Below are 27,989 nucleotides of genomic sequence, written 5' to 3' on the forward strand. Positions count from 1 at the left end.
CTGAGGGCCACATTGAAGCGGTGCTGTGGCCCTATCTGAGGGTCATGATAGGGGGTTATTGTGTAGGTTTTTCTATCTCAGTTCAAATTAACTGTTTTGTACTGTACCAAATTTAACTTGCTTTCCTCAAAGCGCTGACACAACACAGACTCAAAATTTGTGAGTCAAGCACTGGAGCCAGGCCATTTAGCATCCAAACTTGTGATCATACGTTCATGACCACAAGTCATCAGCAGATGAAATGTTTAGTAGATCATTTTTATATCTGTTAATGTTACTAATTTAAAGATTCATCTCACAGAAAATAATCATCTCACAAATTCACATCTCTAACTGAAGTGATAGGATTTCCTATTAACATCTGCCTCATGTTCTCTTAGAGCAGTGAAGACTGGAGCAATAGACTATAGGGAATCCTATCATAAGATTAACAGAATAATAATAAAGATTTAAAATAATTCTTAACATGTATTATATTGTATAGTACATTTGTGAAATGTGCTTTTTGAAAAAAAAGAAAAAAAAAGTGTTCCCTATCAATACCTATATCTTACCGGCAATTTTATAAAAGCCCTCTTTTATGGACATAGTCGATAAATGTCCGGGGAACAATATTAATGAAACTATTCATGTACTCCTGCAGAGCAAGGACCACCTTGCGAATGGTTCGACAAACCATGTTTTCCCCCAGCTTCTGTGCATCACCCACCGTGCAGTATGTACCACTTGCAAAAAAACACAACGCAATATTTGCGGTACAGTAAGTGCATGAATTCGACGTGTTAAATTATTTATGTGCGGCTCAAGAAGTTCGCAAAATAAGACATTCCTTCCGCGGAAAATCTGTATCTTTCATACAAGTAACTATCAGGAAAGGCAAGGGGATTTTGTCAGGCTAAAAACTCTTTCTTTACAAAGTGCTCGTCTAACAATTTGCGCTGAGATGTCCACCGGATTTGGAAGAAAAGGTGAAGTCATTGCAACAAACACTTGGAATAAGTTACGTCACCTATATGTTTCTTTGCTCTCAGCTGATTGGTCAAACTTCAGTCTGAGATCTCGAATCCAGAACATAACCTGCCCCGGAGCAGGTTAGCCGTGCAGCGTAAGATACCATGGCAACGAACACCGATTAAAGCCGAGCTACTTTCATAGTACCTAAAACCCAGGGTTGGCGGAAACTAAACTGAAACATAGCCGGCTAGCCACCTAATCCGGCTTCATGGTACAGGCCCCTGGTGTCTTATGTTGGTATAAAATTAACAAAAAACAATAATATCAGTAGCCACTAGAAGGCTGTAGTACGAATTTAACCACTTAAGTTTTTGACTTTATCACAAGTTAAAATTGTAATAAAAATTGCCAAAATATGCTCAGACAAATATGACCATCCTATAAGGAAAAAACAAAGTAGTAGACCATTTATCATTTATTTAAAACAAAAAAAACATCAAATTTCAATAACTCAAAAAACTAATTGGTACCAAACAGGTAAGAACAAACATAACAATAACTCAAAAAAGTAAGTGTTAGGTAAGAATAAACAGATAAGAACAAGCAATAATCATAGTTATAATGTTTACATGCACTTGTGCGCATGTGTGTGTTTGTGTGTGCGTCCACAGGTGGTTGATTGGAACATAAAATAAAAAAAAGGTCATTGGCTCATTCAATTCTTTGTTTTTGTATGTGTGAGTGACTTTAAAAAAAAAAAAAAACAGCTCTGTTATAGGCTCATTGAATGCTTTGTTTGTTTGTGTGTGTGTCATATTGAGAATGTTGTACATTGATCACCCCTTCATTTGTGTGTGTGACATGCATTGTGTTGGACCATAAATCATATTAAAAGCACCACATAAACATATAAACAACATTAAAAACTAGATTTTCACCAAAGGGGGACTGTAAGACAACATAAAGCAATATATTATGACTTCCTAGTCCTATATTAGGATTTCTTGTCCCTGACAAAGATATATCTCAGACTCAGACCTTACTATAATACACTGCACATGCTTTCTTTTGAGCACTGCATGAAGAAGGAACGCCACCATTCATTAATCCATTTTGGCTCGTGCTATTGCTATGTCTTTTTGTAAAAACATTTTGGTCCACACTAAAGCTAGCATTATCATATCCCCTGCCCGAATCGCTTTGGCCAACATCAAGGCCATCATTCACATAACCACTTTTGCAGCCTTTTTCCCCCGCACTACGGTCAGTGTTATCACAGTCACGTCCATCTTGCTTATCGTTAGCATTCATGCTACAATCTCCATTTTGTCCAGTGCTAGCATATCCACACTTTCTTAGACTCAGCGCAGGTTTGCACTTGTGCCAGTCCCACAGCAGCTTGTTCATGGTGTCCTGGCGACGAATCCCCAACAGTTTGTCTTCTTCGGTGTCGGGTTTATCGTCGTCATCATCACTATCATCTCCACGTGAATGATCATGGAAGCTCTGAATCTCACCGCTAATATCCTCAAAGTACTGCTTGATGCAAACCTTGGCGAAACTTTTGCCATGTTCTGTGCAAGTCTCATCAAACATCTTGCGCTCTGTGTCTACGTAGTGAGACCAGTATTTGGTTTTGAGGAAGGCGGCCTGGTTGAAGCAGGGCCGAATGGCTCTGATCAAAAACGCAACGATTGTGATGATCAACAAGAACAGCCATCCAAAAGCCTGGAACATTTAGAATATAGACAAACAAATATGAATTAGTAACAGTGGTATTTCCATCTAAACGAATGATATTTTGGCCTGATTTCACAGACAGGGCTTAGATTAAGCCAGGATTAGACCTTAGTTCAATTAGGAAATTTAAGTAGCTTTTATAAACGTGCCTTAGAAAAAAAATATCTATATATTCCATGGTATTTTCCATCTTTTCCACAGTAACAACATCTGATCACTGCTTTTGATTTTCTGAAGTGTTATCTCATATCATTGAGATACTATTACAGTTTTATTATTTATTTTCATTATTTTTATTTCATTTTATTTGAGTTTGTGTGTTTTTGTCATGTTTATTATTCTTTTTTCTATATCTATAGTCTATAAAGTTTTAAATTTTTATTTTATTGCAATTGGTCAAAATAAAATAAGTAGGAACTCTCTTTTGGATTATGAGTAGCCTAGTATGATTTAGATTTGGTTTTAGGATTATGACTCTTTAGACTTCTAGAACTTTTTTTTACTATACTACTTTGAATTAATATCAAGCATACAGTGGATCAACATACAGTACCTGTGAAATACAGCGTATGTATATGACCGCGGCTTCTCTCGATAGAATGTGTTGGCCATCATATATATGCTTGCATGGAATTTTGGCCAGTGTTCGTATAAGTTCCTCTTGAGACAGTCCATGTCCACTTACATTTTTGCCAAACTCGGAAAGTTCCAGGTCCATACTGTAGGCACACAGAAAGCTTTTACCATCCATTAGAGTCACTGAGATCCAAACCGCTGGAGCGATGGCTGGGATATGGACACGCACATGTAGCGCAGGACCTTAGGGTCCTTCCTCCGCTGTCCTATCGGCCTTTTCAACTCCTCCGCCAGCATTGAGACATTGTTGTTCAGTACAAAACCCAAAAGGAAGAACCATATAGGTGGAATAACCAGCATACTGATCCCATAGGAGTAGTTAAATTCAGGGATACAGGGACAGTTGAACTCAAAAGACGTGTAGAGCTGAGCACTAGCCAGGGCCATGACGCCACAGATGCCGTTCATAAAAGACTCTTGGTTGGTCTGGAGGATCTGGGCCATCATACGGAACTTATCCATATTGATATGTTGGTAGGTCTATCCTGATATTGACCTGTGAGAGAAGAAAATGTGTTACTTAAAGATCACCACTGATATTTCACATGCAGAATGTTTTTCATAAAAGCTTTTTTTATAAAATTGGACCCTTAAAGTCAACATGAAACCAATTTTACTTCCATAAATGGATTTTTTAATTGGGAAAAATATCCATTGGGAATTAATAATATAAAGGACGACTACTAATATATATTTTTTTCTCATTCAAACACATTTAAGATGTATGTATTTGAATTGCATGTTAAATTTGCATCTATTTGGATTAAACAGTTTTAACATACACAAACGATACACTTTATGTGATGCATATTTGTCAGTCATACATACAGTAAATGAAACAGACAAGATTTCAGCACTTTCATATTATAGCATAGTTTATTACAACAATTTGCATATATTTGATTTGATTGCATATTTTCACAATTCAAATGCATGTATTCAAATAGCTTAGAATCAACATAAATCTGTGCTTTGTGAAACAATTAAATGTATTCGGCTAAAAAGTATGAACATGGTTTAAATATGGCTAGCTGTGGAACAAGCATAATATTAAATTAATTTCAAATGCATGAGATTGTAAGATATTGGATTTATTCATGATATATAACCTGATTATTGTGCATTTAAAAACTATCTAAATATTTTTTTATGAGTGTAATGTGCACTGATGAACTGTAAGACAAAGTAAATAGGGTTACAACACGCTAACTAAATTATTAAAAACAGTCTTAAATATAACATTAGCAAAACGTCAGAGTGAGATATAATTCAGTCTACTTACAGAATTTAGCCAAATATTAATCCGTCTCCGTGAACTCAACTGAAAACAATTATAATTCTCCTGTCAGAGAAGAGGGTTAGTGTTATCAGTTGCAGCCCTCACACTGTCTCTCTCTGCCACGCGAAACAACATACACACCTTCTTTCACGTGATGCAATCGATTCTCAGTTCATAAAGGTGAGTGATCTGTTGATCTTCCGTCTGTTTATATTTTTGTCCCTCCAAACATTGGGATTTCAGTTTCAATGCACAAAAGTCTTTGTGTTATTTGAAGTACACAGACTGCATGTATTTACATACCTGGTAAAACCATGGTAACAGGCAGTGTGGTTCAAAGCACATGCAAAGGTATTGCCTCACCCTATTCAAATTGAGTTTTAGGTTCCAGTGCAGTTGCTGGAAAACTTTTGAAGCTTTATGAACACTGCTGTGTTATTAATGAATTAAATCAACTCTATTTGCTTATATTATTATTATTTATATATATATATATATATATATATATATATATATATATATATATATATATATATATATATATATATATATATATATATATATATATATATATATATATATATATATATCAAGTTCTCCTCTTGTTCAATTTCCAAAGGACACAAGGACAACTCAAATTTCCGACTCAAATCACTTTTATTTTTATTTTAGCTTTGTCAGTTGATTGGTCTGTTCAATGAATTAGGTTGTAAACCTTTAAAGACAGAGAACAAAAGTTACCATTTTTAATTAAACATTTCAGTTAAACATTTGTAATGAATTTTAAATGAGTTTAAAAGTTAATTAAACATTTTAAATACATTTCATGATTAATTACCCACTTAAGCCTTTTACATTGAATAAAGAACCCATTTAACAAAAATTCAATGAAATCAATGCTACAATGTGTTCCTTAACCAATCTACACAGCAGTTAAACAGTTCAAACATATTAAGCAGCATTTCAAACACCATGAAAGTAAATAAAACATTTCACCAACCATTGGCTTCTTTGGACTGAACCTACGAGTGCGTGAACTTGGAGTGTCTTCTCTGTGAAGTTTGTTTGTTTAAATGACTGAGGACCTCATGTCTTCCCAGGTGCTCCAAATCAGTGATAATACCTGATCAGGTGATAAGCAGCCGGTTTGCTGCTACTGGTGCATTCTGGGAAGTGTAGTTCTTTGACACCAATTTCTGAGATTCAACTCAACACCTCCCACTTGAACTCCTGTTTTTTTTCCAAAACCAGAGAGGTCAACACAAGCCCTTCACACCTCTGTTTGTTCTTCAGTGGGAAGTAGAATGACAAGGCGTCTGACATCTCTATGAAGAATTGTGGCTGGGATTTTGGTTTGGAGTCTATTGGTTCTGTCTCTGTTAGCTTTTGTGGGCCCTTCTTTGCCGTTTGCCTTTGTGATGTGAACAGGATAGCTGGGAAATGTCTTTACAAAGCACATCTCTTACGATGCCTTTGCTGTCAGCATTGACATCAACCACTCTAGCCAGCTTGTACTGTCCTCTCAGGGCGTTTTGATCAGCCAACCAGACCACATCTCCAACTGCAACATTTCGCTCTTTGGTGTGCCATTTGTTTCTTATAAACAGATTAGGTCCAGCCAATTGGCTCCACTTCTTCCAGAAATTGCTTACCTCTGCTTGAATATGTTTAAGTCTTTTGTAAGGGTAGCCATCAAACTGGAAATCTCCAGGGTCTCCCTTTGGATTGGCACGTCCTAAAAGCAGAGAATTTGGGGTGATGTACTCTACACAGTCTTCTCTGCTTTGAGTTCTTGCATCGATGGGTCTCTCATTTGCAAGGTTGGCTGCCATGAAGAGAAAAGTTTGGAATTCTCCCCATGTGAAAACACCATCTCCACCAAGGTTGCTCAACGCCCGCTTCACTACTTTGACAGCTGCCTCTGCTGCACCATTCCTATGGGGAGAGTCTGCAGGGTGAATCTTCCATGACCATTCTGTACCATGCTTGGCAGCTGTGTCTTCAAGTTCAGACTTGTTTAGTCGGTTAAGGAATTCATGAAGCTTCTCTAATGCAGGTTTGGCTCCCACAAAATTAGTGCCAGGGTCTGACCAGAGTTTCCTAGGGTGTCCTCTCAGTGAAGTGAACCTTTGATAGGCTAGCAGGAATCCTTCAGATGACATGTCACTCACCACTTCAGTGTGTATGGCTCTGGAAGCCATGCAGCAGAAGACTATTCCCCATACTCTAAGTCTAATTCTCTTCTTGACCTCATCTTTTACTTCATAAGGGCCGAACAAGTCCATAGTGGTGAATTCAAAAGGTGCAGCCGGGCCTGTTCGCTCTAGAGGCAGGTCAGCCATGATTTGTTGACACCATTTTGCCTTGTTTTTCCTGCAGACCACGCAGCTGTCAACCATTTCCTTGGCAAGTCTACGGCCTTTTATTACCCAGGCTTTCTTCCTCATCCGTAGAAGGGTTCCTGCCACTCCCTCATGGTTTGCTTTGTGGGATTCCTGTGCCAGTAGTGTAGACACCCATGCTTCAAATGGTAAAACTGGCACTGCTGTCTTCTCTTCGTTGAACGTCTGAATTCTGCCTCCACAAACTAGCAATCCAGAGTTCACATCTTTATATACTGCCAGTCTGCTTAGAGTTGTGTCTGAAAAAACTATCTTTTTGAGCTGCAAGGAAGATGTCTTTGAGTGCATCTTCTCGTTCTTAGACAGTTAGCACAGCTTGCTTGGGTGATCTTATCTCCCACTTTGACTGTTTAGGGGCCCGGCATTTCCTCTTCAGCCACTGCTTGGCAGCTAGACAAACCCAGGCAACAACTTTCACCAGCTTGGACAGGCTACTAGATCTTCCTTCCACAAGATCTTTAACCCAGCCAGTGGGCTTCTTTTTTAGAAGAAGAGTTGGGTTTTCCACAGGTATTTCCTCTTGAGTTTCACTCTTTGGACTTTCCTGAGTGCCTTGTTGGTCTTCTCTCTGCTGACTCCTTGCTTGAGCTCTTGTTAATGCACCTGAGAATGCCTTCCTCTGGAGCTTGTTTACACTCTCCCTGGCATGAGCTGCTACCTCTCTAGCTGATCTTATAGGCCACTTCTCCACTGGCCACTTCAGGAACTCTGGTCCATTTTGCCATGTGGAATTCTCCTTCAAATCTTCAGGACCACCCCCTCTTGTTATAATGTCAGCTATGTTTAGATCTCCACGGATCCACCACCAGTCCTGCACTAGTCCAGCCTTCTGGATTTCACCCACTCTATTTGCAAAGAAGGTTTTGTACCCATAGCTGACTCTTTGAATGGCTCCCAAGAGCGTTTGACTGTCGAGTAGATGGAACCATCTCTCGATCTTCATTCGAGCATGCTTTTCCACATACTTCCTGATCCTGGCTGCGAAGACAGCACCACAGATCTCAGCTTTTACAGCTTCTCCCTTCTGATCCAGGGGTGTCAGCTTGGCTTTTGATTCAACTAATCGAACTTCAATGCCTTGACTTGTCTCCCATCTTAAGTACATCACAGCTCCATAGGATTTGTCACTTCCATCAGAGAATGTAATGCCCCAAGGTTTACCTTTCCAGCCAGCTGGTGTGAGGCTCCTGTGGAATTTCACCTGTCCAAGCTGCACATATTCTTCAAAAAGCTGTATGCCTTCTTCTCTGAGGCTTTCTGAGAGAGGTTGGTCCCAGGTTTCTTGGGTTAGTTTCCCACCCCCTCCCTCTTGGAATGCCTTTCTTACAAGAATTGCTCCTTTTTGTTTGGCAGGTGTAATTAAGCCAATTGGGTCGTACAGTCCAGCCACTTGACTTAAGAGAGCTCTCCTAGTCAGTGGCTTAGGTGTCTCAGTTCTCACCTCCTCCTTGAGAAGATCTTTCCCAACTCTCATCTTCTTCTTTCTTTTGGAAAAGTTAACTGAGGTTAACATGTAGAGCTTGTCTTCATCCATTTGGTAGCCTATACCCAAGGCTTTGTTGTCTTCATCCCTCATTTGATTTGGAAGAATTAAGGTTTTACCTTGTGTCTCTGTTAGATCTTCCATCTCCATTCCTTGCCTCCCACTTTGCCCTGACCGGACCCATGGTTTTAAGAAGAAACCTCCAGCTTTCAAGATCTCTTCAACATTTGCTGTGATTTTGTCAAGTTTATTTAGGTCATTTTGGGAGGTTAAGAGGTCATCCACATAACTGTCCTCTTCAATGACTCTGCGCTCATCCTCCAAGTGAACAAAGTTGGGCAGGTGTGCTGTCTCCCTCATAGCCAACTGAGCAATGCAACCAGCAGGTCTGTCCCCAATGTTGACTCTGGTAATTGCATATTCACTTATCTCTTCATCTGGGCTGTACCTCCAGAGGAACCTGTGAAGATGCATCTCACCCTCCTCCAGCCATACAGAGTTGTACATCTTTTTGATGTCTCCTAAAGATGCATACGTCCCTTCTCTGAACCTCAGCAGGACAGCTCTGATAGGGTTGAGAACGTCTGGTCCCTTCAGAAGAAGATCATTCATACTCACGCCTTTGTATTTCTGGCTACTATTCCATACAATACGAATTGGTGTTGTCACCGAATGAGGGTTCGGTGCCACCAGGTGGCTTACGTACCACACTGGTCCATTCCACTCGTCCATGATTTTGTTGGTGAGTTTTATGGCTGCGCCTCGTTCGACCATCTCATGGATCTGGGTAGCATATGCGATTTTCCAGTCTGGCTCTCTGCTTAGTTGCTTTTCCATCCTTAAGAAACAAGCCTGGACTGCACCTTTGTTGTTTGGGAGAGAGGCTGGATCTACCGTCCAAGGATACTTTGCATCCCAATGTGGAGCTGGTGTGTGAGAATCCCCCTTCTTGTAGGTGAGGCCTCCTTTAATGATCTCCAGTTCCCTCTCCTCTGCCAGGGTCATTTCTTTTCCTCCTGGTGGACAGTTTCCACATCGGCATCCTCCACATCTTGGCTCACATGCAGCTCCGATGCTGTCCCAGTGCCACCACTCAAGGAACTCACGGTTACTGGCAGCTGTAAATTTGGTCTGAACCACATCCTCCTGCTGTAGCTGAGCGGTGTCAGTTGTTGGACTTGTGATTTCTTGATATTTGACAGCTGCTGTTCTCATGGAGCGAGCGAAGTGTGTTTTGGACTCATATGCTGCAACCTCCACTTCTTCAAATAAGTCGGGATGTGCTCCACCCACTGTCTTCCCCAATGGACCCTCCCACAAGACGAGATCTCCGATGATTTTTATCCTCTGGGGAGCGAGTCTTCCCTCTCGGTGGCTAATGAGAAGTTCAACCTCTTCTGGCCTTTCCAATTCTTTAAGTTTGACTTCTGGAAAGAATTTCCTCAACTTCTCAGGTTCAATTACTTGATGCACTCTGGCGATTTCATCCAAGCCATAGCAGACCATTTCATGAGCTCTCTCTGTTCCTTTAGGTGTCTTGACTCTGACTTTGAGGAGATATCTTTGTGTTTTCACTTCCATGGCCATACCACCAACCCCATGCACAACTAAAGTTATCTTCTCATGTCTTAACCTCAGTCTTTCAGCAGCCTTGTGGGTAATGTAATTTGTATCTGAAGCAAGGTCAATTAAAGCCCCAATCTTCTGCCCTGCGTTTGCAGTAACTTGCATCAACATCATGATGACAGGAATTTCAGAAAGCCCATTCCTCTGCAGTAGCTCAGACTGGCCTGAAGCATCGAGTGTCACTGCGAGTTTGCTGGTGTTGGTGAAAGCCTTTCTGCATCTATCTGCCATTTCTGGGGAAAGTTCAGACAAGATGAAGTTTGCTTTCACCTTTGCCGTCTTTTCCACGCTTTCTCTCCTCCCCTCTTTTGACTTCTCCTTTTGGGCAGAGGAAAAAATGGTGGCCTGAGGCACCACCTTCCCTTTTACAGTCTTTATTTCTGCATAGGAAAGTGTCTCTGCAGTATCCATCTTCATCATGGCATCCGAGACATTTTCTGCATGCTCCCAGCTTTCTTAAAACAGCCTTTTTTTCAGGTAGCTTAAGTCTTTTGAACTTTCTACAGAAGAAAATTTTGTTGTTGTGCTCTTCTTCTCAAGCTCTTCTTTCTTTGTGGTTTTTGTTGAGGCAATCTTTCGATCATACTTTTTGTCTGAACGATCGAATTTCTCCACCTTCTCCACAGTTCTGAGCTGTTCGAGTCTCTCTAGTATTTCTTCTTGACTTTTCAGGAACTTCAAGAGCTTGACAAAGTGGTTGTCTGATGTGACATTGTTTCTGGGTTCAACCATGAACATCACCCAGTCTCTTTTAATAAAGTCAGGCAACTTGCTTTCAATGGTTTTAATTACCAATGGGTTCTTTATGGCTCCAGAGTTTCCTAACTCTGTAAGATCTGCTAGGGCTTTCTCTACTGACTGTATGAGGTCAATCACCTTTCTTGGCTGGTTCCCTTTCACATGTGGCATTTTCTCCAGCTCTTCAAGGATTTCAGCTTTCCTTAACTCAAGCCTGTAGTAGGATGCTCTTACGTCCTTGACTCTTCCATCTAATTCGTCCTTTAATTCTACAGGGATCCATCTCTCCCATGTTGACATTGCTGAGCTGGCCTCTTTTATTCTCTTTTCCAAGAGAGCGAGGTGCACTTCATAGCCCTCTAAATTGGCACTTTCCACAGGTACATCAGCCGCTTTATCATTGGCTTTTTCTGCTTCCAGGATTGCCACAAGAAGTTCACTCCTTCCATACCTCAACCACAGGTTTGTTTGGACAATGTCCCTTATCTCCGTCAACTTTGTTTCACCTTCATTTACAGATTTATCAATGTCGGCCTCTTGCTGTTCATCAAGCCCTGCTTCCTTATCTTCAGTCTTAATGTCAGCCTCCAGTCCAATCCTGTAGTCATCATTGGCATCAAGCATTTTCCTGAAACAGACTGAAAGCTTAGTGAATTCTTCCCTTAACTCCACTTGAAGCATGCTGCTTGCTCCTCTTGAAATGAAGTTGGCTTGTCTAGTGAAGCTGCTTTTTGCAATGGTCCTCTCCTTTTTGAGCTGCTGGACCGACTTCCCCAGGACATCTTCCGCCATCTTGACTTCCTCTGCGTCAACAGCTTATTTCTGGATCTGAAGCCGTTTATCCTCAGGGCCAGGCCGCTCCGCGTGGTTTACAACTGTCAAGTTCTCCTCTTGTTCAATTTCCAAAGGACACAAGGACAACTCAAATTTCCGACTCAAATCACTTTTATTTTTATTTTAGCTTTGTCAGTTGATTGGTCTGTTCAATGAATTAGGTTGTAAACCTTTAAAGACAGAGAACAAAAGTTACCATTCAGAGCACTTCATGCTTCCTTCATTTTCCAGCAGGATTTGCACCTGCCCACACTGCCAAAACAACCAAAACCTGGTTCAATGACCATGGTATCACTGTGTAATTACTGTGTGATTTCATGTAATATTCTAATTTTCTGGGATTTTGTGGGTTTCATAAGCTGTAAGCCATAATCATCAAAATTATAACAAATAAAGGCTTGAAATATCTCATTTTGCAAGTAATGAGTCTATATATTTTTATTTTTTTCAAGAAATTAATTCGCTTATAACAGTTCTGTAATTTAACAGCCCTATTTATACATAGTTTAATAAGCATTACTGATTACATGCATTAACAGTCAATGACTGAGTGATTCATACTACATTTTTTGGTTCAAACAGAGCAATCGTACAAACTTGCATATTTCTTTGCATGTAGAGGTATGTCACCGCTCACTGGTGTATATTTAAAAAAGAGGAAGGGGTTGTACCTCTGTATTCAGGAAGTGTGTTGTCAAACTCAAACTCAAACTCTGACAGTGTAGGCTACATCCTGTGTGAGAAGCAAAAAAACCCAAACATTTTCAGCCTGTTTATCTTTTCAGCTTTACACCGAGTCTCTGTTTTCTGTGCTGAAAGGTGTGATATTGAGAGGTAAGTTATTTTATGATATTAAAGATGTGCATTAATCAATAAGGATAATGTAAATTAAATAATATTTGAGAATGACATACACAAGTGCTACCGGAAATACAGAGCAGTAATATATTATACTAGATTATTTCAAAAGCATACCGTTACGCAATTGTTACTTTATTCTTTATTGTCAGTTATGATGTAGCTTATGGTTTTTCAAATACTTCAATAGACAAAATACACCTTTGTGAAGAGGAAGAAACTTTTTTCATTCATAGGATGGAGGACACGTTTCTACGTGTGTGTGTCACCGTCATCAGTCTGCTGCTCTCAAAGGATCACAATGTCTCTCACGACCAAGATGACGACATCACAGGGAGCATGCAAGACCATGAGCTTGTTCTTCTGGAGGAGGGAGCAAAGCTGGAGCAAGGGGAGCACGCTGTTTCCAATGAACTGCCACATTCAAATCAGGAAGTGCCACAAAATCATCACAGGATGCCAAGAAGAGAGGGGGACACGTCAGATGTTCAACAAATTACGCCAAATGTCAAGACCACAGTGCAGCACGAGGAGCAAATGTCCCCAGTGGGAGAGCAAAACGACTTCCGTCAAAAGGCGTTTGCACCAGGTGACCAGGAAATATTGGATATTGACAAAGACAAATGGACAGTGCATAATGCCAAAGGAAGGCCTAACACATGAAGAAGTCAATGTGGATCTGTCAGGGTCTACTGTGGACCAGAATGTCTCTCAGGGGGATGCGACACAGCCGGAAAAGCCACAAAGCGACCAGATTGACACCCACACTCACCTTTGATCACCAAAATGACATATTGAAATGTTTTTTCCTTGAAAAAAAAAACGTATTTATGCCTTAAAATAGATTAATAGTAACTCTACACCCTTTGCCTCATTTAGAATACGCAGTTCTATGAATATGCAAATTAGCCCCGCCTCCACTCACTCACACCCGCTCAGAGATGCGCTCCTTGATGATCACACGTTGACATGATTGGTTACAAGGTAGTTTGTGACGTCAGAAACACCAGAGATTTCAAACCTTGTTTTTGAGACTCTCTTTGGTTCACTGCAGTTTTAAGGACTTAGCTGTATTCAGTGCAGCCCTTAATTCCGTGTTCGTGGACGAATTTGGGCACAAAGGTCTCAGGTGTGATCCAAACCATTTTTTAAAATAAATGTTATATCACTATCTTCGTTAAAATAAAAACTATCAATTTATGGTATTTTTATTTATTTATTTTTTGGGTATTTTTGAACTTATTTACCTCTAAAAGTACCATATTTCTATGTAAATTATGCTTATTTTTATGTTATATTTAATATTTCTTTAACTTCAGTAAAAAAAATTAAAAAAAAATCAGAAATTTCAGATAGCCAAAACCTAAAAATGTGGTGACTTTGGTGTCATCTGGTGTCTTATGTTGGTATAAAATTAACAAAAAACAATAATATCAGTAGCCACTAGAAGGCTGTAGTACGAATTGAAGCACTTAAGTTTTTGACTTTATCACAACACAAGTTAAAATTGTAATTTAAAAAAATATATATATATATATATCTGTGTTAGGTGAGACTAAGAAAGAACAAACATAACAATAACTCAAAAAAGTAAGTGTTAGGTAAGAATAAACAGATAAGAACAAGCAATAATCATAGTTATAATGTTTACATGCACTTGTGCGCATGTGTGTGTTTGTGTGTGCGTGCACAGGTGGTTGATTGGAACATAAAATAAAAAAAAGGTCATTGGCTCATTCAATTCTTTGTTTTTGTATGTGTGAGTGACTTTTTATTGAAAAAAAAAAACAGCTCTGTTATAGGCTCATTGAATGCTTTGTTTGTTTGTGTGTGTGTCATATTGAGAATGTTGTACATTGGTCACCCCTTCATTTGTGTGTATGTGACATGCATTGTGTTGGACCATAAATCATATTAAAAGCACCACATAAACATATAAACAACATTAAAAACTAGATTTTCACCAAAGGGGGACTGTAAGACAACATAAAGCAATATATTATGACTTCCTAGTCCTCAGAGCCGGACAGTAACTGAGTACATTTACTTGGGTACAGTACTTAAGTACAATTTTGAGGGATCTGTACTTTACTCAAGTATCATTTTTGGGGAGTACTCATGACTTTACTCAAGTACATTTGAGAGGCAAATATTGTACTCTTTACTCCACTACATTTCTATCCATAACTGTGAGTACCCGTTACTTCTTCTAAAAAAGAAAAAAAGAAAAAAGAAACATCTCGGAAACCCTCTCAAACGTGATTGGATTGTGCAGGCGCCACTGATTGGGACAGCCTATCAGCAATCACCTTCAGCTTTCCGCCAAAGTCAACTCCATGGTCAGATTTAGATAAGAGACGAAACCATGGACGAAACAATAGATGAAGACGTAGCAGGTCCATCCCGGGAGCGATATTTTTTTTCCCAGGATGGGAGGGGAAGACTCATGAATATTCATTAGGGAAGTCATCCCTGATTGGTCTTAACCCCAGTGACGGGTAGGTTTAGGGGCGGGGTTATGGAGGTCATAAGACCCCCAGTGATGGGTAGGTTTAGGGGTGGGGTTAGGGGTAGGTCATTAGACAAATCAGGGATGACTTCCCTAATGAATATTCATGAGTCTTCCCCTACCATCCTGGGGAAAAAAAATATTGCATCCCAGGAATGTGCCAACCCGTGGCCCCACCTCGCCAGACTATTTCAATTTTCTGAACAAGTTAATGATAGTTTTCGCTTCAAGAGTTTGCTGTGTTTACCAATGTAAGCACTGTGGCAGTAGTAATGCAATATTTAGAAAATGTACTCTTCTTGATACTCAAGTACTTTTAAAAACAAGTACTTTAGTACTTTTACTTAAGTAGACATCTGACTGTAGTACTTTTACTTGTACTTGAGTAAAATTTAGCAAGGGGTATCTGTACTTTTACTCAAGTAATGAAGCTGTGTACTCTGTCCGCCTCTGCTAGTCCTATATTAGGATTTCTTGTCCCTGACAAAGATATATCTCAGACTCAGACCTTACTATAATACACTGCACATGCTTTCTTTTGAGCACTGCATGAAGAAGGAACGCCACCATTCATTAATCCATTTTGGCTCGTGCTATTGCTATGTCTTTTTGTAAAAACATTTTGGTCCACACTAAAGCTAGCATTATCATATCCCCTGCCCGAATCGCTTTGGCCAACATCAAGGCCATTATTCACATAACCACTTTTGCAACCTTTTTCCCCCGCACTACGGTCAGTGTTATCACAGTCACGTCCATCTTGCTTATCGTTAGCATTCATGCTACAATCTCCATTTTGTCCAGTGCTAGCATATCCACACTTTCTTAGACTCAGCGCAGGTTTGCACTTGTGCCAGTCCCACAGCAGCTTGTTCATGGTGTCCTGGCGACGAATCCCCAACAGTTTGTCTTCTTCGGTGTCGGGTTTATCGTCGTCATCATCACTATCATCTCCACGTGAATGATCATGGAAGCTCTGAATCTCACCGCTAATATCCTCAAAGTACTGCTTGATGCAAACCTTGGCGAAACTTTTGCCATGTTCTGTGCAAGTCTCATCAAACATCTTGCGCTCTGTGTCTACGTAGTGAGACCAGTATTTGGTTTTGAGGAAGGCGGCCTGGTTGAAGCAGGGCCGAATGGCTCTGATCAAAAACGCAACGATTGTGATGATCAACAAGAACAGCCATCCAAAAGCCTGGAACATTTAGAATATAGACAAACAAATATGAATTAGTAACAGTGGTATTTCCATCTAAACGAATGATATTTTGGCCTGATTTCACAGACAGGGCTTAGATTAAGCCAGGATTAGACCTTAGTTCAATTAGGAAATTTAAGTAGCTTTTATAAACGTGCCTTAGAAAAAAAATATCTATATATTCAATGGTATTTTCCATCTTTTCCACAGTAACAACATCTGATCACTGCTTTTGATTTTCTGAAGTGTTATCTCATATCATTGAGATACTATTACAGTTTTATTATTTATTTTCATTATTTTTATTTCATTTTATTTGAGTTTGTGTGTTTTTGTCATGTTTATTATTCTTTTTTCTATATCTATAGTCTATAAAGTTTTTCATTTTTATTTTATTGCAGTTGGTCAAAATAAAATAAGTAGGAACTCTCTTTTGGATTATGAGTAGCCTAGTATGATTTAGATTTGGTTTAAGGATTATGACTCTTTAGACTTCTAGAACTTTTTTTTTTTGAGTCTTACTATACTACTTTGAATTAATATCAAGCATACAGTGGATCAACATACAGTACCTGTGAAATACAGCGTATGTATATGACCGCGGCTTCTCTCGATAGAATGTGTTGGCCATCATATATATGCTTGCATGGAATTTTGGCCAGTGTTCGTATAAGTTCCTCTTGAGACAGTCCATATCCACTTACATTTTTGCCAAACTCGGAAAGTTCCAGGTCCATACTGTAGGCACACAGAAAGCTTTTACCATCCATTAGAGTCACTGAGATCCAAACCGCTGGAGCGATGAGCGATCGCTGGGATATGGACACGCACATGTAGCGCAGGACCTTAGGGTCCTTCCTCCGCTGTCCTATGGGCCTTTTCAACTCCTCCGCCAGCATTGAGACATTGTTGTTCAGTACAAAACCCAAAAGGAAGAACCATATAGGTGGAATAACCAGCATACTGATCCCATAGGAGTAGTTAAATTCAGGGATACAGGGACAGTTGAACTCAAAAGATGTGTAGAGCTGAGCACTAGCCAGGGCCATGACGCCACAGATGCCGTTCATAAAAGACTCTTGGTTGGTCTGGAGGATCTGGGCCATCATACGGAACTTATCCATTTTGATATGTTGGTAGGTCTATCCTGATATTAACCTGTGAGAGAAGAAAATGGGTTACTTAAAGATCACCACTGATATTTCATGTTTTTCATAAAAGCTTTTTTATAAAATTGGACCCTTAAAGCCAACATGAAACCAATTTTACTTCCATAAATGGATTTTTTAATTGGGAAAAATATCCATTGGGAATTAATAATATAAAGGATGACTACTAATATATATTTTTTTCTCATTCAAACACATTTAAGATGTATGTATTTGAATTGCATGTTAAATTTGCATCTATTTGGATTAAACAGTTTTAACATACACAAACGATACACTTTATGTGATGCATATTTGTCAGTCATACATACAGTAAATGAAACAGACAAGATTTCAGCACTTTCATATTATAGCATAGTTTATTACAACAATTTGCATATATTTGATTTTATTTAAATAATCATATTTTCGAAATTCAAATGCATGTATTCAAATAGCTTAGAATCAACATAAATCTGTGCTTTGTGAAACAATTAAATGTATTCGGTTAAAAAGTATGAACATGGTTTAAATATGGCTAGCTGTGGAACAAGCATAATATTAAATTAATTTGAAATGCATGAGATTGTAAGATATTGGATTTATTCATGATATATAACCTGATTATTGTGCATTTAAAAACTATGTAATCCAAATGGATGGACTTTATTTATGCAATTCAAATACATAAATCTTAAATTTAGGCCTAAATATTTTTTTATGAGTGTAATGTGCACTGATGAACTGTAAGACCAAGTAAATAGGGTTACAACACGCTAACTAAATTATTAAAAACAGTCTTAAATATAACATTAGCAAAACGTCAGAGTGAGATAAACTCAGTCTACTTACAGAATTTAGCCAAATATTAATCCGTCGACCGACAATCAATTCTCAGTTCATAAAGGTGAGTGATCTGTTGATCTTCCGTCTGTTTATATTTTTGTCCCTCCAAACATTGGGATTTCAGTTTCAATGCACAAAAGTCTTTGTGTTATTTGAAGTACACAGACTGCATGTATTTACATACCTGGTAAAACCATGGTAACAGGCAGTGGTTCAAAGCACATGCAAAGGTATTGCCTCACCCTATTCAAATTGAGTTTTAGGTTCCAGTGCAGTTGCTGGAAAACTTTTGATGCTTGATGAACACTGCTGTGTTATTAATGAATTAAATCAACTCTATTTTTAAAAATCGATTGATAGATTTTTAAAAATTCATTGAACCAGGTTTTGGTTCTTTTGGCAGTGTGGGCAGGTGCAAATCCTGCTGGAAAATGAAGGAAGCATGAAGTGCTCTGAAAATGTCCTGGTAGATGGCTGCGTTGAGTGGACGGCACAGTGGACCAACACCAGCCGATGACATGGCTCCCCAAACCAACACAGACTGTGGAAACTTCACACTGGACTTCAAGCATCTTGGATTGTGTGCCTCTCCATTCTTCCTCCAGACTCTGGGACCTTGGTTTCCAAATGAGATGCAAACTTTGCTCTCATCAGAAAAGAGGACTTTGGTCCACTGTGCTTTATTAAATCCAGAGTCAACGCAGCCGTCTACCAGGACATTTTCAGAGCACTTCATGCTGACTTCATTTTCCAGCAGGATTTGTACCTGCCCACACTGCCAAAAATAACCAAAACCTGGTTCAATGACCATGGTATCACTGTGTAATTACTGTGTGATTTCATGTAATATTCAAATTTTCTGAGATTTTGATTTCGTGGGTTTCATAAGCTGTAAGCCACAATCATCAAAATTATAACAAATAAAGGCTTGAAATATCTCATTTTGCATGTAATGAGTCTATAATATATTAGTTTCACCTGTTAAGTTGAATTCTAGAAATAAATCAACTTTTTGATGATATTCTAATTTTATGACCAGCACCTGTATATATATATATATATATATATATATATATATATATGTATATATCTATATATATATATATATATATATATACTCACCTAAAGGATTAGTAGGAACACCTGTTCAATTTCTCATTGATGCAATTATCTAATCAACCAATCACATGGCAGTTGCTTCAATGCATTTAGGGGTGTGGTCCTGGTCAAGACAATCTCCTGAACTCCAAACTGAATGTCAGAATGGGAAAGTAAGGTGATTTAAGCAATTTTGAGCGTGGCATGGTTGTTGGTGCCAGACGGGCTGGTCTGAGTATTTCACAATCTGCTCAGTTACTGGGATTTTCACGCACAACCATTTCTAGGGTTTACAAAGAATGGTGTGAAAAGGGAAAAACATTCAGTATGCGGCAGTCCTGTGGGTGAAAATGCCTTGTTGATGCTAGAGGTCAGAGGAGAATGGGCCGACTGATTCAAGCTGATAGAAGAGCAACTTTGACTGAAATAACCACTCGTTACAACCGAGGTATGCAGCAAAGCATTTGTGAAGCCACAACACGCACAACCTTGAGGCGGATGGGCTACAACAGCAGAAGACCCCACCGGGTACCACTCATCTCCACTACAAATAGGAAAAAGAGGCTACAATTTGCACGAGCTCACCAAAATTGGACAGTTGAAGACTGGAAAAATGTTGCCTGGTCTGATGAGTCTCGATTTCTGTTGAGACATTCAGATGGTAGAGTCAGAATTTGGCGTAAACAGAATGAGAACATGGATCCATCATGCCTTGTTACCACTGTGCAGGCTGGTGGTGGTGGTGAAATGGTGTGGGGGATGTTTTCTTGGCACACTTTAGGCCCCTTAGTGCCAATTGGGCATCATTTAAATGCCACGGCCTACCTGAGCATTGTTTCTGACCATGTCCATCCCTTTATGACCACCATGTACCCATCCTCTGATGGCTACTTCCAGCAGGATAATGCACCATGTCACAAAGCTCGAATCATTTCAAATTGGTTTCTTGAACATGACAATGAGTTCAATGTACTAAAATGGCCCCCACAGTCACCAGATCTCAACCCAATAGAGCATCTTTAGGATGTGGTGGAACGGGAGCTTCGTGCCCTGGATGTGCATCCCACAAATCTCCATCAACTGCAAGATGCTATCCTATCAATATGGGCCAACATTTCTAAAGAATGCTTTCAGCACCTTGTTGAATCAATGCCACGTAGAATTAAGGCAGTTCTGAAGGCGAAAGGGGGTCAAACATGGTATGGTGTTCCTAATAATCCTTTAGGTGAGTGTATATATTAAGGGTTGAGCTGACAGTCAAAAGAAAAAAAATTGATTCATCAATTCCTAAGCTTTAGAATCGATTCTTCTCCTTAGCTGGAGTCGATTTTTTCAAAAACAGCACAACACCATAACATCACTAATTTAAACCACGTTTTTAAAAGGATGGTATAGCTAAAGGATCATAATTATTATATGTATCAAACTGACTCTTAAAAGCACATTAAAGACAATATCAAAGTTTTTAATTAAAAACAGTTTGCAAATGCTTGATTACAGACACATCAACCTCAGCTATCTGTATATATAAAATGTCGATATATCTTGTCGTATACTAATCACAATGGTGAAAAATATGCATCGCATTCTTTATTACAAGATCTTACTTCACCTGCCCTTTTTATTTCAAGAAATTAATTTGCTTATAACAGTTCTGTAATTAAAACAGCCCTATTTATAAATAGTAAATAGTTTAATAAGCATTACTGATTACATGCATTAACAGTCAATAACTGAGTGATTCATACTACATTTTTTGGTTCAAACAGAGCAATCGTTCACACTTGCATATTTCTTTGCATGTAGAGGTATGTCACCGCTCACTGGTGTATATTTAAAAAAGAGGAAGGGGTTGTACCTCTGTATTCAGGAAGTGTGTTGTCAAACTCAAACTCTGACAGTGTAGGCTACATCCTGTGTGAGAAGCAAAAAACCCCAAACATTTTCAGCCTGTTTATCTTTTCAGCTTTACACCGAGTCTCTGTTTTCTGTGCTGAAAGGTGTGATATTACAGAGGTATAGAGGTAAGTTATTTTATGATATTAAAGATGTGCATTAATCAATAAGGATAATGTAAATTAAATAATATTTGAGAATGACATACACAAGTGCTACCGGAACTACAGAGCAGTAATATATTATACTAGATTATTTCTAAAGCATCCTGTTACGCAATTGTTACTTTATTCTTTATTGTCAGTAATGATGTAGCTTGTGGTTTTTCAAATACTTCAATAGACAAAATACACCTTTGTGAAGAGGAAGAAACTTTTTTCATTCACAGGATGGAGGACACGTTTCTACGTGTGTGTGTCATCGTCATCAGTCTGCTGCTCTCAAAGGATCACAATGTCTCTCACGACCAAGATGACGACATCACAGGGAGCATGCAAAACCATGAGCTTGTTCTTCTGGAGGAGGGAGCAAAGCTGGAGCAAGGGGAGCACGCTGTTTCCAATGAACTGCCACATTCAAATCAGGAAGTGCCACAAAATCATCACAGGATGCCAAGAAGAGAGGGGGACACGTCAGATGTTCAACAAATTACGCCAAATGTCAAGACCACAGTGCAGCACGAGGAGCAAATGTCCCCAGTGGGAGAGCAAAACGACTTCCGCCAAAAGGCGTTTGCACCAGATGACCAGGAAATATTGGATATTGACAAAGACAAATGGACAGTGCATATGCCAAAGGAAGGCCTAACACATGAAGAAGTCAATGTGGATCTGTCAGGGTCTACTGTGGACCAGAATGTCTCTCAGGGGGATGCGACACAGCCGGAAAAGCCACAAAGCGACCAGATTGACACCCATCGTGATCAGGGTTTACTCATCGACCAAAAAACAACAACTTCAAGCGAAAGGTTGACAGTGATACCTCAAGAGAAACAATCTAGTGATCAAGAGGACACCTTAAGCTGGTACTTTTGGAAGACACTCTCCTTGATTTCATTTTTGCGTGTGTTGAAAAAGGTTCTGGAAAAAACCTCCAAACTACAATGGAAGACACGATGTCTGAGCATCTCCTCACTAGCTTCTAATATTGATAACACGACTTTAACCAACTTCCATGTCCTGGTTACACCCAGTTACAGCTGGCAAACTTGTGAGTTTGTAGAGGGTTTTGTGAACGACCTTCTGAAAACCGTGAGAAATATGAGCACTGCAGGTTCAGACTTGGAGATTGCGGACTTTGTTGGCGTTGGCAGCTTATACGAGCAATGGGCTTCAAAGAAGAGCGTCATGTGCGACATACACATACCCATCATCCCACCAAAGCTGTATAGCTTCGAGTTTGAGCTTTTGAAAGAAAGTAGAGGTTCTTCAACCAACCACTATTGCAAAGTCAAGATGGTCAAAGGCAGTGCCAGTTCAATCTGCCCTTGCAACAATTCCAACCTAGATGACGATGATATGTTGTGCCTTTTACATCCAGATAACAAAAAAGAGGATCATGTGGCTGAAAGTAACATTATTGACCTTCTATGCCAAGAGAACAGCTCATATCTTGCAAAAACACATGTTGTGAAGTGGTTTAAAACAGCCATTATGAAAGCATGGAAAGAGATCAGCCACAAATACGAGTTTGAGCTAATATTCCAGAATCGTGAAAACCCTGGAAGTCTCAAAGTTAAGTTTAGGTCAGGACAGGCCATCCTGTTCAGCCTCACTCCTGTGGTCAGGTTTAAAGACTCAGAGGTACATCTGATCTCCTATCTTCCCTCTGCCACATTTTCTGATACCCATTGGCCCATGTGTTTTGGACGCTACGAAAACGCCCTCCTAAAGCATGTAACCAAAACTCTTCCAGACAATGCTTGCCATATTCATTGTCTACAGATCCTCTCCTTCCTACACAAACACCAAATTGACCTGACAGGACAATGCGGGCTAACAAGCTACCACTTGAAGAACGCACTGCTGCATCTTCTTGTCAACACGCCCTCATCTTGGGACCCTGAGCAGATAGTTCTGAGGCTAAATGATCTGCTGACTTTCCTCCAACAGAAAATCAACGCTAAAGTGTTTAACCACGCTCTGGTTGGGAACCCTTTAATTCCTACTGAAATTGGATTTCCCGAAGAGTTTAGAGCAGGAAAGCCCATTAACTTGTTTCTACCTTTATCAAACAATGAGCTATACTTAAAAACCAACAGACACTTAATGGAGATGATTAGAAACATGCCAGCGCTAATACACGAATATGGATCAGTAAGAAATGTTCTGTAAAAGCACCATTTAATTTGAGATTGTATGTGCCATTTCAAATGTTTATCTTAGGATGAAAAAAAAAAAAGGAACAGAAAGTATTAATGAATTCAGTTTTATTACATTAGCTTGACAAGGCATAACCACATGGACTATAACAGCGTCATTCTATGATCCAACTTAAAACGTCTGCCATCTGTAAAAGACATCCTCTTAATAATCATCTGATTCCCAGGAAGACTCATCATTGCCATCTAAAGGGAACTCCAGCATGGGCTCCTCTGGTGATGGGGTTTCCCTTCCCATCTTCAATTCCCTTCCCATCTTCAATTCCCAGGACTCACTGGTGATCAATGACTTACCTGTTAAGAGACAGAAAAACATTTGTCAGCGAGAAAGCAATTCGAGCAAATCAAACTTCATTTGGGAAACAAATCTATCACTGACCAGACACCCTTGGAGAAGCAGGACAATGAGATGCACAGCATTTACAGACAGAATCATCACCGTACAGCTCAGTCCACCTAAAGCACACAAATTACAGTCATGGATACATTTAAAGTCTTAAGGTACAATAAGCGATTTTTTGAGAAATGCTGATAAAAGTGAATTGGACAGAGCACTAAAACACTTGTAGCCAATCAGCAGTAATGGGCGTGTCCACTCATTGGGGGGGGGGGGTCATGGGGGATGGTTGCCTGTGCATTGCTGTTCATGAATTTGGAGTCAGAGCTATCAAGATAGGGGTGTGATCCATTGGAGTAGGGGCTTGTTTGTTTGTGTCATTTTAAATAACAGTGTTTGCTTGCTGCACCTTTACTCTCGATATGCACGGGAGATCCCATCATTGGAAAAGAAATTTTGGGAATAAATTTGTGCTTGTAAACTCACATCTTGGTGTGTTTGTTATACATGCATGACTTGGCACTAGGTGTAGGAGTCTCTGGTCCAAAGTCCAACTCACAATGCAAATACATGGTCTATCAAGAAAAGAGGGGATTTTTAAAGAAGGTCAACAAGCCAAACATGTATATAAAAAAAAAAAAAAAAAAAAAAAAACACATTTTATACCTTTGTGGACTGTGGCAGGGAAACCATGTTTTTAAACAGAAAAGCTCCCACACAAAGTCTCACAGTCATCATGTCATCACTGGTGTAGAACTTTGTCAGAGCGCTTTTCTTACTGTCCACCAGGCATCTATACAGAGATAAAGTTGGAACAAAATGAAAATTCCAATAATCTCGCTTTACCACAACATAACCAAGTAAAACAATAGAGCTGCACAATTAATCGTTAAGATTCCGATCTCAAATTAAACACCTGCATTCTTAAAGATTTGCTGATTACAAACATTCAAATTATCCCAGTACTTTTGTGATTAGTTTGGATATAAACAGTCTACTGTACTACACAAAAAAAAAAAAAAAAAAAAAAAACCCCACACCTTTGGAGTAACTTGACTCTTAAAATAACGATTGTATCAATTACATCATTACACCAGCATGTGATCGTTAAACTGTATTTGTCACTGAATTCAAGACATTAGTTTCAAAATGCGGACTCATCCAGTAATGAAACAAGTGAAGTTTAAAATAATCGAATAATTCAAACCAATTTTTTTTTTTTTTTTTTTTAAATTGGACATTCAAATTAAGCTTTTTTAAATAGACTGCAGCAATTATCATTTTGTCAGAACCTCTAGTAAATTTGAGGGTATTTTGTTTAGTTTATCCTGAATCATGAAGCTCTATGAACCGAACAAAGTAAATCTAACCTACAGTCAACCTTAATGGTATTTAAAACGCAACAATGTGCTTGTTTCGTTTTATAAATAAGCATGTAGATATATTTACCCATAATTCTCAACAACAGAATATTTATCCGCCGACCAAGCGCTTGGACTGGAAGTGACAAAACAACTGTTCAGGTACAGTCGTTTTCTTGTTCCCCTGCTGGGACTTTTAGCTTCAAAGCAGACAGGTTTTCCAAGGTCAAAGCTCTGGCCAGCCGGAAGCAAGTTCCAAGACGCTGAAGGCACAAACAAATCAGTTTTCATACGTAATATTACCAGTTCAGTACAAACTAACCTCAATCTACAGAATTTGTGGCATAATGGTGATTAGTCACAAAATATAGTTTTGACCAGTCCCAAACAAACACACTGTGAGGCACTTGTAGCATTTGTATTATGAGCTGTACAGCGGTTTATAGAGCTTTGTGTTCAGCATGACAAAGTTGTAAAGTTACCTCACAAAGAAAAGGTAAGAGTGATTTTTTAATTCTCTTCCAAGTGTCTAACTGTGACCCAAACTTTTGAATATATATATATATATATATATATATAAAAATTCAGCTAGAAAAGGAATTTACAGGTACATTACAACATAAGTTACTTGAAAGTGAAAACAGATTACTTATAACATACCATCCATTGCATCAAGTGTGGGCCCTGTTTGAGTATGTATGGTCTTGTGCAAGATTCCACCTGCTATGTGGGGTAAGAATCCTACCTTATAAGAGCGATGGAACCTTAAATTGAGAAACAAAAGAAGCCACTCAATTACATTTAACACAATTAACGCTTTAAAAATGTAGCCTACTAGAAATTTAAACCATTTTTTACTTTGTGTAGCTACATCGAATAGGCACCCTAAACGGCTGTTCCCTCACAATCAGATCGGTGTCATCTGACATATAGTGGAGCATGTTCGAGTAAATCACACGATCTGCATCCTCCTGAAATAAAACGATATATCACATCACCAAAAAAGTGCATTTGACTCGACCCTTTTCACTTTACATGGGTAAACTTCTATAGCAGTGAGTGAGAGACTACATTAAAAATATTTGTGTTCCCATTTCATCAGAAAGCAAAATAACTCCAACAGTGTTTTTACAACTTTCCAAAAGAGGGAAAAATAGAGAGATTGATAACAGCAGTCAAAGAGAGAAATGTCAAAACTTTACTGTCACTCCCGACAGCCACTGTATTAGAAACACCCTCAGCAGCGTATATATATATATATATATATATATATATATATATATATATATATATATATATATATATATATATATATATATATATATATATATATATATATATATATATATATATATATATAGAAAAAAGTATAATAATCTTATTTATAAAAATATAAAACTTATACTAAGTATAGTATTATAAATGTAGGCTACTTAAAATTTGAAAATATAAAACCTTTACATGACTTACGATGCTGATGATGACTGTTAAAACGCGTCATAGTCTATGGTCATAAAAGGGTCCATTCACAGCAGAGCCATCTTTGATTTTTAAAGGGGATGAAAGCTTGGCCGTGAGGGATGGGGTTGTACAGTGTTTTTGGATTGTTCCGCTGACGAAACACTACAAAAATATCTTTCAGAGAAATTTCTCAGACAAAATGAGCTGTGTGATGCCATTGAAAACACAGCCTCGCTTTCATACCTGCCATGGCGCTGCTCTGAATAAGGTCTATTGACGGGGGTGGAGGGGGGAAGCGATAAAAAGAAAATGCCGTCACCTACCCCTCGTTGTATGCCACATCCTTTCAGATAGTACAAAAAGTGATAATGAGTATCTGAGCCTTTGTTGACAGCACACGTTCCTAGCTTCAGGTTTTTCCATGCGCTGGGGTCGGCAAACAAACTTCTCCGCACTTTCACGTGAATCCGGTCCATGTAACACATCACCTCGATATTCGGATCAGAGACAGGTTTCTTAGGTTTCACATCGGCCGTTTCGGCCAGAAGTATTGATCTGAGCAGCGGAGGCACAGGCCTAAGCCTACTGTCCCTTTCTGGGGTGAAAAGTTCTTTATACAGCATAGATGCCTGTATACGTACCGACCCCGGTAGCGTTAGCGGAAGAAGTGGTTTTGAGGCCAATAAACCGTTTTTGACTTGAAATCTTTTTGAGTCCGATAAACCGTTTTTGTCTCGAACTGGTTTTGAGTCTGATGAATCGGTTTTGACATGAAATGGTTTTGAGCCTGGTAAATCGGTTTTGACATGAAATGGTTTTGAGCCTGATAAACTGTATTTGTCTTGAACTGTTTTTGAGTCTGGTAAATCGGTTTTGACATGAAATGGTTTTGAGTCCGGTGAACCAGCTTTGAATTGTGGCATAAATCCATCACTGTCACCACTGTCGTCATCGTCATCGTCGTCATCATCATCATCATCATCATCATCTGGGCTTAGTGTGAAACGTTCCATCGACTCCCATTCCTCCTCTGGGTCAAGGTCAATATCAATATCAATATCAGTGTCAGCATCTTCAGATTGGAGCGAGTATACTAAATGATTAGAGCTGAGAAAAACAACCAGAAGACAGTTCAGCCACATCTCTACCGTTTCTTTGCTTAATTCTCTGAGGCTGTCCCTCCATCTCAGGACATTTGTAGT

The 27,989-nt window shown here is 39.1% G+C and overlaps 3 protein-coding genes and 1 pseudogene across 4 annotated transcripts; 1 reads left to right on the forward strand and 3 right to left on the reverse strand.

The window, feature by feature from the left end:
- Positions 1-1,382: 1,382 nt before the first annotated feature.
- Positions 1,383-3,792, reverse strand: LOC311286792 (calcium homeostasis modulator 1-like; annotated as a pseudogene). Its single transcript has 2 exons — positions 3,248-3,792; positions 1,383-2,682 (listed from the first exon to the last, which is right to left on the reverse strand). The product of its transcript is annotated as a calcium homeostasis modulator 1-like (transcript).
- An 11,769-nt stretch (positions 3,793-15,561) lies between these two features.
- LOC311278327 (calcium homeostasis modulator 1-like) lies at positions 15,562-17,451 on the reverse strand (the record flags this gene model as incomplete). The annotated part of the gene is made up of 2 exons (XM_084389086.1): positions 16,833-17,451; positions 15,562-16,257 (listed from the first exon to the last, which is right to left on the reverse strand). The coding sequence occupies exons 1-2, from the start codon at positions 17,382-17,384 to the stop codon at positions 15,562-15,564; spliced, it is 1,248 nt and encodes a 415-aa protein (XP_084245212.1). The 5' UTR covers positions 17,385-17,451.
- Positions 17,452-21,238: 3,787 nt separating this feature from the next.
- On the forward strand, positions 21,239-24,450 carry LOC311285983 (inositol 1,4,5-trisphosphate receptor-interacting protein). Its single transcript, XM_084401926.1, has 2 exons — positions 21,239-21,376; positions 21,637-24,450. The coding sequence occupies exon 2, from the start codon at positions 21,638-21,640 to the stop codon at positions 23,579-23,581; it is 1,944 nt and encodes a 647-aa protein (XP_084258052.1). The 5' UTR covers positions 21,239-21,376; position 21,637; the 3' UTR covers positions 23,582-24,450.
- zp3c (zona pellucida glycoprotein 3c) lies at positions 23,660-27,972 on the reverse strand. The gene is made up of 8 exons (XM_084401927.1): positions 27,111-27,972; positions 26,185-26,297; positions 25,987-26,090; positions 25,415-25,589; positions 24,632-24,758; positions 24,452-24,540; positions 24,008-24,084; positions 23,660-23,922 (listed from the first exon to the last, which is right to left on the reverse strand). The coding sequence occupies exons 1-8, from the start codon at positions 27,927-27,929 to the stop codon at positions 23,774-23,776; spliced, it is 1,653 nt and encodes a 550-aa protein (XP_084258053.1). The 5' UTR covers positions 27,930-27,972; the 3' UTR covers positions 23,660-23,773.
- Positions 27,973-27,989: the final 17 nt, after the last annotated feature.

Source organism: Rutilus rutilus, assembly GCF_951802725.1.
Source record: "Rutilus rutilus genome assembly, chromosome: 2".
Classification (NCBI taxonomy): domain Eukaryota; kingdom Metazoa; phylum Chordata; class Actinopteri; order Cypriniformes; family Leuciscidae; genus Rutilus; species Rutilus rutilus.

Bases quoted from the DNA above. Each gene is read 5' to 3' on its own strand.
- LOC311285983 (XM_084401926.1), top strand. From the start codon at position 21,638: ATGGAGGACACGTTTCTACGTGTGTGTGTCATCGTCATCAGTCTGCTG.
- zp3c (XM_084401927.1), bottom strand. From the start codon at position 27,929: ATGTGGCTGAACTGTCTTCTGGTTGTTTTTCTCAGCTCTAATCATTTA. The intron at 24,541-24,631 runs GTATAAAATGTG...TTTTCTTGATAG, and splicing joins CCCTGCCACAGTCCACAAAG to ACCATGTATTTGCATTGTGA. The intron at 24,085-24,451 runs GTGAGTTTACAA...TGTGTGCTTTAG, and splicing joins TATAACAAACACACCAAGAT to GTGGACTGAGCTGTACGGTG.